The sequence below is a fragment of the Anoplopoma fimbria genome, chromosome 20, assembly GCF_027596085.1.
Source record: "Anoplopoma fimbria isolate UVic2021 breed Golden Eagle Sablefish chromosome 20, Afim_UVic_2022, whole genome shotgun sequence".
In the NCBI taxonomy this organism is placed as follows: Eukaryota; Metazoa; Chordata; class Actinopteri; order Perciformes; family Anoplopomatidae; genus Anoplopoma; species Anoplopoma fimbria.
In genome coordinates, this window is record NC_072468.1 from 3,577,950 (window position 1) to 3,592,299 (window position 14,350).

The 14,350-nt window shown below is 38.3% G+C and overlaps 1 protein-coding gene across 1 annotated transcript; it reads right to left on the minus strand.

Moving 5' to 3' along the window:
- Positions 1–1,199: 1,199 nt before the first annotated feature.
- mboat1 (membrane bound O-acyltransferase domain containing 1) lies at positions 1,200–11,292 on the minus strand. The gene is made up of 13 exons (XM_054622170.1): positions 11,197–11,292; positions 10,600–10,745; positions 10,071–10,148; positions 8,262–8,357; positions 5,851–5,906; positions 5,580–5,634; positions 4,493–4,685; positions 3,264–3,456; positions 3,031–3,134; positions 2,825–2,889; positions 2,579–2,711; positions 2,113–2,264; positions 1,200–1,390 (listed from the first exon to the last, which is right to left on the minus strand). Exons 1-13 carry the CDS (start codon positions 11,290–11,292, stop codon positions 1,213–1,215), a joined length of 1,545 nt encoding a protein of 514 aa, XP_054478145.1. The 3' UTR covers positions 1,200–1,212.
- Positions 11,293–14,350: the final 3,058 nt, after the last annotated feature.

The following is a 14,350-nucleotide window of genomic DNA, read 5'->3' on the forward strand; positions in this document are numbered from 1 at the left end:
TTAACATCAATTTGTTCACCATTTCACCACTTTTTTACAATTTTGCAATGCAAAACAACATATGCAGAAGCTTTCTGTTGTGATGGCACACTTATAATTATTTAAACATATTTGCTAGCTTTTCCTTTTATGTCTAAAATGGTATCCCTAAAGCCTGGGATTATCCATAGAAACTATAACAACGTGTTTCTTTGTTCTAAAGAATTAACTGGTCTCCTCACCTGGAGGAGCTGCAAGCCTGCCCTTAAAATACTTCATTAGTAGTAGTTTCACAGGACAGTTTGAGAGCTGCATGGTCTAATTGGTATTTCAAGTGTCAATCCACTCAGTCGGTACAAACTAACAGTTGGAGAAGCCCCAACACAGTCCACATTTTTTTATCACAGGGTCCACACACACACACACACACACACACACACACACACACACACACACACACACACACACACACACACACACACACACACACACACACACACACACACTCACACAGGGTCAGTGACAAAGGTTAGTGGGACATAACACAGAGTAAAACCATTACACACACATACGAACCAGGGCTCTCTCTCCTCTTGGTATGCTCTTTTGTGGTGGCGACACAAGAGCAGCCTTTGTATGTAGAGTGTGACCAAGTACGAGTGAGTCTAAGAGAGACTATGAGCATATTTGTGTCCTAGTCTCTGTTTGTTTGTGTGTGTCCTGGTATTTGTGCCCTGTTTATGAGCTGCTCTCCCACTGTGCTGGCTAAGATCCCACCAATCGGCAGGGCAGCGTAGATAGGGGACAAGAAATAAAGTGAGCCTCCTTTCTCTCTTCACACTGTTGCATTGTTGTTGGAGCAGGCAGACTGGTGTTGTGATGGGCCTGGAGGGAGGAAAGTGGATGAGAGTGGGGGCAGGTGGAGGCCGGCGTCCTGTTGGTGGTAGCGCAGATGTTCCCTCAACTAATGTTTGTCTTGCCAGAGTGCACGCTGTGCTTATGTTTGATGTGTTGTCTTCAGAATCAGAATCAGGTTCTGATCGTGTTAATCTTATACTATGGCAGAAAAGCTCTCCCCATGTACATCAACTGCCATCGGATGTGTATCTGTATTGTCCCAAAAAAATAAATAATGTTTACTCGTTTTGAACTGGTTGAGTCCCCTTTAGTGATATTCACTTGAGAGAAAACCCTCGACTGAGAGCCTGGTAAAAGAGCGTGAAGAGGGGATTTTCAGTCTACTTTGTCATTGTTGTTGGAGTGAACAGGCTGGCACTGTGCTGAGCACAGAGACGAGGAGGAGGAGGAGGAAAACGTTTTGGTACTGACAGAGGGTTCAATGGGTTTGTGTTTCCAATGCAGGGCGATCGCAGCCAGAATGCTGATGATGTGAACGTAGAAGTACATGGAACTAGAAAGAAAAAGAGAGAATAACTTTTGTCATTAATGTACTGTTAAGTGGAGATATTGATCAGTAGGGAAAAATGATTTAACAAAATAAAGCAGGCCACAAAAATGATGTTGTGGTGTTTCGGAAATTGTATTGGTTAATTCCCCAATTTTCTGACATTCAGATTTATCAGTCGTGAAAATAATTGACAATTTGAGAATGAAATTAAGTGTCAGTTGCAGCCGTAATTAACATACCCTTTCTCTTTAATCATTTAGACTTAAACTCTGTGGTGGAAAAAATTGTAAGTATGACAATTTTGTAGTTTGTTGGATGGATCCACAGAAAAATGCCGCAGACAAATTTGGCAATCCACCTGTACACTCATGTTTAACGCTAAATAGTTAGAAAAGTTGGTTCAGAGATTAACTGAACGCAGGTGCACTGGTACTCATTTCTTATTTCCACATCTCACTGTTTCTATCTGCTTACGTAAAGGTTTGTTTAAACTTTGCTAAAAATACTGTTTTGCTGCGGTCTTCCATGTGCACGGTTGATGCGTATGCACTTCTATACACTCTACAACCGGGCGTCTGCATTTGTAAACACACTCTTTTCAGGCATACTGTACAACATGATGGCAAGAAGATGACAAGTTTCTGTCTAACACTTACCGATTATACAAATGCAGCAAGCATGGATTGGGCTTAAGAGGAAAAGTAGTTTTAGAAAGTATTACATACCTGTAATAAACCAAAGTGGGCTCTACTGCAAGAAGAAGAAAAGGCATAACAGTGTAGCAGATGGCCAGCTGGGTGGCTGCCCAAGTTAAGATGTCGTAACCCAGCTTCAAGCCTCTGAAGCCCAGAAAGTAGTGGCGAACAGACCTACGTACCTGGTGGAGAATAGACAGATGAACAGAAAGGGATATATAGCTATTTTTTTATGATAGGTTCGGTGTATTTAAGCTATGCTGTTGACGTAAGTAAACTAACCCAATTAAGTTACATGACAAGAATTTATTACTACCCAGAGCTTCACTATCTTCTCTCTTACGACTTGCTCCATCATCTTAGTACGTCACAATATTCAATTGAAAGGTCCGCCAACAGTTGTTATGAAAATTAATAAAGCTATCAAAATTGCAAAATGTTCTTTCAGTTGACCACTGGAGTATTAATTTGAATTTCCAGGTGGTTGAGTACTCACAGCTCGTGCTGCCATGGTGATGGGGATGGCAGTGATGAAGGTGAAATAGTACCCCGGATAAACACCGTGCCACAGTGCAGACAGGATAAAGGTCAACGCCAACCGGTGCTTAGGGGCTCGGTCATAACACACCCTGAGGAGATGAGAGGAATCAAACATATTCAGAGGAGTTTGTGAAATGGAAAGCTGAGTAAATGTTTTCTGACTACATGCATGAGTTTTGAAGTTCACATTGGCAGCACTTACGCTTTGAGCCAAATTCCTGTTTGAATATTCCAATTGTCTATGAATGTCTTGAAGCTGGTTGCGGTCTGAAAAAAGATAAATGAAATAAAATGACCACTTAATAGTAACTTTGTTAAGAAAGTAATTTGATCAACATGTACAAGCATTGAACTTCCCACAGTATAGAGTTGTTCTTTGTTTTAAAACCTATGAAACATTGAGGATACCTCAATTTTTAAGATGTTGAGGTTGCACATGAGGTCCCAACATGGCTTTCCATTTTTATCCATTCCCAAGAAACCATAACCAGCAGCGTTGTTGACTGCATCAGCTGGCAGGACAGAAAGATTAAAATCACATGACTTCCATGGCAATAATGATGTAGCTCATGGTCTTATCATATTCCCTCCTGACAACTGGCCCAATCTACAACTAAAACGTACACACACACACTGTTCACCTAGTGTCCAGGCAAAGTAGAATTTGGGCCTTGCTGCTTGTATAGAGAAGAAGGCGTAGGTGAGCCTTGTGAGGAAGGGGGCTTGGCTGACGAAATGAGGGTCCACGTTGTAAATTACCGGCAAGGACCGAGTCACAGTGAGGAAGAACAGCATACATCCGCTGCAGACCAGCAATTTCTGACAGACAGCATTCTGCAGATAAAACAGATAGATAGATAGATAGATAGATAGATAGATAGATAGATAGATAGATAGATAGATAGATAGATAGATAGATAGATAGATAGATAGATAGATAGATAGATAGATAGATAGATAGATAGATAGATAGATAGATAGATAGATATCTTTATTTTCATGTCATGCACATAACGTGCCCAACCCTCATGAGACACAAATTTCATTAAGTTTTATTCAATAACAAAAGTACAGGTTACTAGACTGCTTGATCTTCAACAAAAAATTCTACCTTCTCTCCCAGGCCTGGGAAATATATAATCTGCCAGAAAAAAAGGTTCATTTCCTGAAGCACAACTCAAGTTTGTCATAGTCATCCAGCCAAAAGAAATCAACATAAATGGAAGTCACTTTACTAAAGAGGACATCCCTTATGACTTTGACTTATGACTTAGGACAGTAAAACAGCACCTCGTTGTGCATCTCACAGTTGTGTATAAGTATAGAATCCTAGATTACCACATTGTTGGTTTGTTTAGTACCGATCCCAGCAATCTTCCCACTGACTGAGCTAGGACATTCACAGCTTCTTTAAATGTCATGTGCTTGTCGAGAGTAATGCCATGATATTTTTACTGTTCAGAGTATGATAGCACTGTTGAACCAGTTTTAAAAAAACTTATCTCTAATGATTTTTGTCTAAAATTTTCTATTCCTATTTTGTCTTGATTTACCACTAGTCTCCATTTCTTGCACCACTACGCAGCAATGTTCAGCATAATCTGCAGATCTTTTTACTGTTCACCAAGTAAAAGTACATCATCCACATATGATAATAAAATAACTGCTGAGAAGTGATGGAAACACAGATCACGAAAGGACACGATGACCAATTAATTAAGTCACACCAAAATCAGAAACAAAGACAATGTTTGGCAGTACAACTAGGTGGAAAAACTAGTCCTACTGCCTTATACTACAGTCCAGGGTTATGCTATGTCATTAAGTAAAATCATAAGAGGTAGCAACCAGGTATGCATCATGACTTTACCAGAGGTGATGGGTCCGGTGTCTTATCATAGCCGTTCTGACCGTTACACGTCCCAGTGTGCTGCCTAAGCCTCCCGCTGATGTGTCTGCCCTCTATGAAGTCTATGTATTCTTTATAGTTACTGCATGGTCCCACGAAGACACTCAGGAAGTTCAGATTGTAACTCAGGTACTCGATGAGAGAAGGCCTCACACTGCAGAAAGAACAGTAGGGTAAATCATTTTAAACAAAACAGATCACCCCTTTATTTTCAGTATGATGGAACAATGATCACTTCATGTGAAATGTAACAGTGATATTGCTATTTGTTCGTCCAAGTTGGTTGGAAAAAATAGCACGCCGTGTATTTTAAGCTCTGTAAAGCTGTATTATTGCTTAGATAGATGAAATGTTACATAAAAGTAAACATTCTGTGGATGACAAAAAGTGACTTTTTAAAACATCACACAAGACAATCCAAATGTTACTGATCAATTTATGATATGGGTCCTTTAGTTCACAGATTACAGCAGCCCAGGGAGCCCAGTAAAGTAAGCTAACAAACATGAGACAATAACTGAATTTAAAGCTGCATACTTTTCACTTTTTTTCTTACATTGTTAAACTGTACTTCATTTTTGTTTTTAAGATGACTGTGGTTTTATTTGATTCGCATGCATAAAAAATATGTATTTTTCATGCAAAATGACGCCTCTTTTTCTAAGTTCCCAGCATGCTTTTTACATAGACAAGCTATTCACCATGATTGCATCTCCTTGTCATTGTCCTTTGTGGCTAAAGGAAAAGAAAAAGTTATTAATTATTTAAATACGGTGTTAATCCAGATGAAACCTTTTGTGCAAACATACTTTAACAACGACATTGGGTCCAGATCCATATCAACCCAACAGTGTAAACTATGCGCACCTCAAAGGTCAGATATAAAAGAACATCAGCTAAATTCAGGAGGTAAAAAAGAAGAGTATCGTTATTTACAAGACACAGTGTTCTGAAAAAGTCTATCCCCTGATGTTTCACACTGCACCATAGAATTACCTCTGTATAAAACAGATTGAAGTTGTGAGTAATTAGCTCAGTATAAACTTACTTCATAGCCAGAGGCTTCTGCTCAGAAGTCAGTTGTTCGGATTTCTTACACATACCTGAAAAACAACGAATGATGTCATCAATTACCTTTCTGGAAACTTTCATTTTGCCACTTTTTTTACCAAATAATAAAATGAATGATGGATGAATAACATTTAGGTGCTTAGGTTTCACTGTCGCACTGTCATCATGGTTCACAATGCATTTGAATAGATGGGAGCCGTTGTTAATGTTAAACCTGTGCTTGCCCCACATCTCCTCCTCTGCCTTACCGTCATGGAGCTGGAAAGCCAGTATGGTTATCTTCTGGGTTACTATCATCAAAGGCCTGTGCAGAAAAAAAAGAAATAATGGTAACTAATGTTAGATACTGACTTTGTGGAGATTCTGAGGGGAAAAAATAAATATATCCGAAAAAGAATACAGTCATCCTGTTTTTAAATGATTTAAAAGTCATACGCAGCATGTTTGTTAATTTATTAAATGACTGACTTGGAACAAAGCAAATGCCTGAACATCTGGAGGAGGCTACAGAATGTAATTACCTCTGTGAATCACTTAATTGATTTAAGCAGTGTCAGTTGTCAGATTTAAGCAGTGTCAGTGTCAGTTCATGTATCAATCCAATGCAATTCATTCAACTCTCTTAACTATCACAAACCAGTAGGCATATAAGCTCAAGTTCACAGTGATCCAAAGAAATGGATGTTTTATAAAGATGCTTACGACAAAACAATAATGTTAGTATGAAGATTTCATCCATCTGTAGGTTTTTACACTTATTTGCAATGCGATTAACAGTCAAATGTTAGAATTTGCTTGCACTTTTAAGATTGATACGCTGTCGTCGAGAACAACAATACAAGATGCAGCATAACAATGTAAACAGGGACTTGAGAACATATCTTATGTGAACAATAACTCATGGCAGTGTCACGTTTCCTTTACGTAGCTTAAGTTTAGTGTCAGTAAATTCGCCACTTATGGATACCAAATAGTGCTGGAAGTGAGGCGACGGTGGTTCTGTACAGTTGGTCTGAAAAGTCTAGTTTCACACCCCCTCTCCTAGTTTTAGTCACAGATAGAGACCTCTCTGACCCAAGAATGTGAATGTGTGTGCACAAATGCACACATAAACTCCCTCTGGCTCACACATACACACACTGGTTCCCGTGTGTGAGTCGGCTGCATTGTGTGGACAGCATGGAAAACTGAGGCAGAGAGGGACGGAGCGGCTGGCAGTGCCAGCTAGTTGGCTTGAGAGAAACATTTTCAGGGTGCCAGCCAGTGTGTGCAACTCTCCACCACTGCAGCACACACACTCTGTTTTTCCACATAGACTCTAAAGTTGGCAACGTGAACAAGATTTTGTTTTGACCAAGTTCAATTTAATTTCTGCTGCTTTGACAAAATCAGGAAAAAACTGCTTATGGAAATGCTCAATGAAAAATGGGAGAATATCAACCAGACTTTAGAGACATTGGCATCTTCCAACAGAGAAAGCAACACAACACATCAAGGTGATTATGAGGACAACAGTAGAACACAGAGAGTTAAATGAATGGTGTTGTACTAGCAAAAAAAACAAAACACTGAGTCAGATAACCTTAAATTTTGAAGGATTAGCTTTGGCCCAGGATTGTAGCACCTCGTCCTGTGTAAGTAGCTACACATATGGACACCATCTGTGATTCCCAACCATTCATATTACCAATATGAAAGCTTAAAGAAGCTGCATCTCTAATTCAATATATGACCCTAACAAAGGCTGACTCACAGGCCCGGCTGATCATTGCCAACGTCACGCGGAGTTCAAGTGAGGCTGCCAGCAAATCCATCCACCCCAGAACCGGGCAAAACAGTTGCTGAATACAGGAACTAGCAAATTCATCACTCACGTTTTAATGAACAACTGCACCGATAAAACTATAGTACTTGTTTTATCTGGTAGGAACTGTTCCAGCAAAATAACAGGTACCACCTCAGGCAGTATCGTGACAAAGCACATGTATTTGCAGCACCATGTTTAATTAAATATTTGTCTGTCTTTTTGTGAAAGGGAGAGGCCCAATAGACATTTTTTGAATGGATCATAACCCTCTTTATCAAAGCAAGCACATGCTATCATTGTGAAAGTAGCTATGGTTGCAGTTAGTACATGTGGGAAGAGTTTCGATTTCAAAACAATAATTTGTGATGATGCAATCCTTCATTTATGAAATAATGAGCAATGACAAAAGAGTCCCCGCCCATCTTGTTTCAAAGGAAATCCCCTCTTTGCTTTGTTAAGTTCCCCCCTTTTAGCACTTCTTTAAGATTCTTATAAAATCCAAATGTAATGTTGAATTGAAAAGAAAACCTTCTCATAAAGAGAAACACGCTAAAGAGTTAACTGCCCACAGCTTTAAAAGCAACAAAGTCCCAGTTGCCAGGAGGCAGCAAGTGTCTTAACTCTACCTGGCCCAACAACGTCAACTGTGAACAGTGAACAATCCACACTTCTGATTGTTAATCAGTGGTGTTGTATTTACACAAGGTTGTGGCACTGGCGAATGTGCAAGCAGGTACAACACAGTTTGGGAAACTGATAACATGAGAACTGAAGTGACTAATGTGCTCTACCCAGAGGGTGCGGCAAAGAGAGAAGAAGAAAAGAGGCGAGACTACCACGTTTTTTCCTCACCCAGAGAAGTCAGTGGACGGAACTCCATAGTTATAGATGAAGACTCTGCTCACTTGGCACGCTGTCAGGTAGCCCATAGCCGTCAACATGGAATACCTGCATGTGGAGCAATGAGCAAAACTAAATCAGACAAAGGATAATTGGGATGTTCTGGTGACAAATGCAGTACATGTAAATATTTAAAAGCAGAGCTGCCACCTCTTGGTAAATTACTAATCAGTTAAAGTGTTGGCTGATAAAGATTTTTTTTTTTTTTACTACTCTAGCTATTAGAAGAGATTACGCAATTTGTCGCACATTGGCAGGATTTGCCAAATTTTTCAATTAGTTTTCACATCCAGTTACTAATTGTTATGCTAATGTAACATCTAGAGTAATTGAAGGGCTATTGATGTTTTCTTTGCATAGACAAACACGAGACAAACGTGTGGTGAAATTCAGATGAGCTCGGATTGAATCAATTCATGGATGTTAATTGTATATGATCGAGTAACAACTTTTCTTCAAAAGTAAGATGCTAGGAATAGTACCAAGTTATTACCTGTTATCAATTGTCCTTAACTATGTCTTCATCAGAACATAATTTTACTTATTATTTGCTGTGTTTGCAAACCTTGTTGGTGTGCACTTGCAAATTAGAAATGGGTCAGAATGAAGAAATGTATTTGTTAAAAGGGAAATAGGTGACTTTAAAATGTGTGAGTGACAACACAGAACATTTTTTACATATTGAATATGTATCTGTACTGGTAAATGTTCACAAATGCCTTGATTCGTTCAAAGTTACCTCCTATCACCCTGTGCCAGTGATAAAGAGGTGTGTATTATGGTATGTTTGTTTAACAAGCCGTGGAGAGACTGATTTATTTTGCTTGTAGATGTAACGAATGATACCAGTTTGATCAACATGTCCCTGTAGGTAATGCCTCCACACGTGAATACTGGGGCCACATAACCAAATCTATTTTATGTCGTTCTATTCATACAAAGAAAAAAAAAACCTGAACACACTTGAGCAAAGTTGTTTTAAAAATAAGACACAACCACACATGATGAAACATACACAAATATAATATAAACTGCAAAGAGAGAAATATGTGTTTAAATATACACCCACAAGCACAGTCTGGATGTCTCCAAACAGACTTGTCCAGCTGGCATGTCTGGGTGCCTTTTATCTGATGTAGTTTACATTAGTTCCTTTCAACAACAGTATTTTAGGTCAGGCCACATTGGATGCACTGCACTATAGTCTGTGTTGGAATTTGTGGGAAGGAGTAGATTACAAAAGTAAATCTTTTTTTTCTTCAAATTGAAATGTCAAAAACGACCTTACTACAACGAATCAATTATCAGTACAATAACCATAATCCAGATTTAGCAATTTTGCCTACTCCACCAAACATACTCCTATGACGTAAAGTCTCCAGGCTGATCTGGTCTGACTAGTCTTCCTAGAAGACAACAGCAAGTAGCATTGCAACGTTATCTTAGAAATGAGGTGTAGCAGTTCCGTCATCCACCTGTCGGCATGGTGACAGACATGCAGGTCAGTTTGGTCAAGAAACAACACTTGTAGCTACTTCTTTACATCAGAACAGATTGATGTTTGTCCATAACCAAACCAACCAGGCAACCAAACGGTTGCTATGGCCAAAAGTATATAGTAACGGCTTTACCTAATTACACCTAATATTTGATATGTTTACATGTTACAACATTTCATGTCCAACATTTTGTCTCCATAACTTAGCTTTATAATGGACTTTTGTTTGGATTTCCCTTTGAAGTATAAATAACAACACTAACCTGTGTACATTGTTGATGTCAGCATTGATGATGATCAAGTAGCTTGCGAGCACCACTGTCAGGATGTGAGCTGAGTACCTGCAGACAAGGACAAACACAATCTGAAACATGTGCATCATTTCTGCTATTTGAATAATACAGCGTTCTTTGTTTAAAATGGGTTTGAGCTGTATGTCTGTGATATGATGCAGTGTGTGTCAGTGCGGCCTAGTTTCCCTGAAACTTCTTACTCATGATCAAATGCCATCATAAACATTTCTCCTGTGCATCTCCTTTTCTTTCTCTTTGTTGCCTACAGCCTCATTGTCCTCCTACTAGTATTCGCCTGTGGCCCTGCACACCGAGCATCAGCACTGTTTATTTGTCAGAAAGACAGTTAGTAGAACTACCACATATTTTCACTCAAAATGATATTGGTAATCAAGGCGTGTTACTGACTCAGCGAAGAGAACATGAGGATGTGCAGCATATTAGAGGGGGATTTAATGAAGTACTGTGGGAGCTTATCTCTGACAGTGTTGTACAGTACCATCCGAAGCAGAAGATGAGAAAGGCAACGCCAAGGAGGGCGGCCACAGCGTGCCTGACCAGGGGATTGGCATGGCTAGGACTGAGGTAGAGACGAAACCAGAAGGCCGCAGCCAGGCCAAACAGCTGGCACGCCAAAAAATTCACCTGTGTGGGACAGTTAGAGATGAGGAGTGTTTACACAATATCTGCTTTTTATCACATGAAAAAACAACAACTCCTGAGGGGAAATATTGTGAAAGCATGATGTGGGATTATAATTGATTTCCCCACTTGTTTCATCAATCATCCTCAGTGATGTTATATCATATATTATAATAGGATGTTTAGTCTTGCTGTGATATTTGAAAAGTAGAATAAACGTTAAAAAGCATAGTTTTACAACTTCGCAGTACAAGTCTTCAGTTGCAAATTTGGGAAAGACATAATCACTGAAATCTTTTAATCTTACTACACCATTAAGATGAGGAACTACACTGTGGGCGTCGATGACCGATGAGGGAAGAACTGCAAGTGACAGTCAACGTAGTTTAGGAAATGCTGTACTCTGAAATATGATGGTTGTCTTATGATTCATGGTGGGATAAGCTACTCCTACCTGATCCAGAGGAAAGCCCAGGTATTCACTGACAGGCAGCAGCCACTCGGATCCAGTGGTTTTAACGCTGAACGCCGCGTCCACCGGCTCACCCATCCTGCGTTTGTTTTTTCTGTGGTGACGAGTCTTCCCGAGTTTATCCTTGTTTATTTTGTATTTTTTTTAACTGAGACGGTAAAACATTGTTAGGGCGAAAGACTCATGACAAGTCAAGCCAGTCCAGGGAATGTCAAAATAGGCATGTCTCTCTCTCTCTCTCTCTCTCTCTCTCTCTCTCTCTCTCTCTCTCTCTCTCTCTCTCCTCCTCTATGCTCCTCAGACTCAGCACCAGTCAAGTCAGAAAGAAAATACATAGCGTTTCTGGTTATTGCTTTCAAAATAAAAGACGAAGGCGCTATAAGATAAGATAAGATAAGATAATCCTTTATTAGTCTTTTGCAGACTTACAACAGCGTAGAGTAAAGTGCACACAAGAGACATAGTAGAAGAAGAAAAAAAATAAAAATAAAAAAAAAAGTAAAAATTATAAAACAAGTAATAAATAAGCAATAAAAAAAACAGTAGAAAAAACAACAATAACTGAAATATTATATTTACAGACAGAGAAAAAAACAACTATTTTAACTATTTTTAACTTTTTTAACTATTATTGCACAGTGTAATGTGTAATGTATTGCACAGGTTTTTATTGTCATGTTATTATTGTCATGTGGTCATGTGGTCTGCTTCCTGACAAGCTTGTTGAGTTTCTTCTTGTCTGCTATATTAGATCTTATAGTACTGTACTAAAAAGAAAGCAAATCATGATATTGTGTTCTATATGTAAGAAGTAACCTGTTCTGCAGACTTTTTTTTTTACTTCCCACCTCACAAGCCTTCCACCGTGTTTTAGTTTGGCCTACAATCATTCACACATTTTGATTTTATGTACATATACCTCGCTTTCAAAAGTGGTGGTGTAGCTTGTGCTTGTATGTGAAAAACAATTAAACTGCAGCAAGAGTGAAGTTAACTGTTAAGGAGAAACGTACGAGTGTCTGGAAAGTGTAACTACGACATATATTTAAAAAAAAAACATATGAAAGCCATTTCATGTTGCTTCCGGTGTAATTAGTACACTCTAGCAAACTTGGCGGAAAATCTGATGACAAACTGGGACCACTGGCTTTTACCCTGCTCCTGTTTGAGTGTTTTATCAAAAATACTCTACACACATTAAACAGATCAAAAAAATATGAACAGAATGTGTTTGAATAGGTTAAGACCAAAGCAATCACAGTTGGTGTGTGTGGTATCCTGTGTAAACATTATATTATATTCCTTTTATTGATCCCCATGGGGGAAATTCAAGTGTTGCAGCAGCTCAACTACACAGACACAGACAATAAATACACATACTATACAACTACACAGACAATAAATACACATACTATACAACTACACAGACAATAAATACACATACTATACAACTACACAGACAATAAATACACATACTATACAATACAACTACACAGACAAACTACACAGACAATAAATACACATACTATACAACTACACAGACAATAAATACACATACTATACAACTACACAGACAATAAATACACATACTATACAACTACACAGACAATAAATACACATACTATACAACTACACAGACAATAAATACACATACTATACAACTACACAGACAATAAATACACATACTATACAACTACACAGACAATAAATACAATACACACACAGACAATAAATACACATACTATACTACACATACACAGACAATAAATACACATACTATACAACTACACAGACAATAAATACACATACTATACAACTACACAGACAATAAATACACATACTATACAAACATAAATATAAACTATATAAACATAGTAGTGTAAGGGTGATTACCACAGGTGACACTGTCAATTTGTGAATGAAAAATGATAACGCCTCCTGCGTAGTGTATGTGTTGCAGAGTGTGTGAAGAAAAGTCATGAATGACTTGCATGGCTGAGAGACATATGGGAATCATTATTTGTTAATTATTGTGCGGTTATTACTCCTTGTTATAATTAAGGCCCAGATGTCAGGTTTTGTCAGTGATTCCCTGGAAATATGAGAATTTTTTTGGCACAGTGTGAGTCCAAGGGGGATATTTAAAATGAGGCACTGGCTATGAATTCGGCTGAGAATGTTGGACTTTCCTTACAATAAACAATTAATGTGATATATAACAGATTCCGGCGAGGGAACTTTCTTCACTCTTTTAAGACACTCTGTGGTTGGGTGAGGTCAGGAACAGCTACACAATAACAGCCTGATAGAGATTAAGTATCTTTTGATAGGAAAGTCTTTCAGGTCAAAGGTCCATGTTGGAGCTCAAGGATCCTTAAACTGAAAGGATGTCTGTTCAATCTGTGTGTCATAATACTTCTAACATTCAGAATCTATTTAGAGGGTATACAGTGCATTCTGACCTATTGGTCATGTGAGTTACTGATATGCAACATGCCAAGTGGTATTACTAGCAGGTATCAAAAGTAAAGTAACTTGTTACACAGAATGTATTTGTATTGTCATTATTGTTCTTCTAATTATTATTATTAGCCTTTTATTATTAGCCTAATATATATGTATTTATGCGTCCACCACATTTAATGTTACGGTTATTCTTTTAAGCAATACTGTTGCATAATTAAAGCTAAAATGTAAGCTTTTCTCAACTATAAAACTGTCAAATAAATGTTATGACGTAAAAAGTATAATATTTCCCTCTGAAATTCAGTGGAGTGGAAGTATAAAGTAGCATAAAATGGAAATAATCAAATCGAGTAAAAATACATCAGAATTCCAGAATTGCACACAAAATAAATGGAGCTATGCAAGCAATTTGGAAAAAGGGCATGTTGATACGAAATTTCAAGATTCCCAAGACTCCAAACTGCTAATCACTGAGCACAATTATTCCATCGCTTTTATTCAAATATGAATTCTTAATCAACCAGGACTGACTTTTTAATGATTGCCACTTCACAGTGCTGTATAGAATGCACTAAGTTATGCCTATCCACCACTGAATGAAAACCTTTATTTGTAAAGATACAGGCATACATGCCTAAACAGGCCGACTGTATGCAATCGATGGATATTA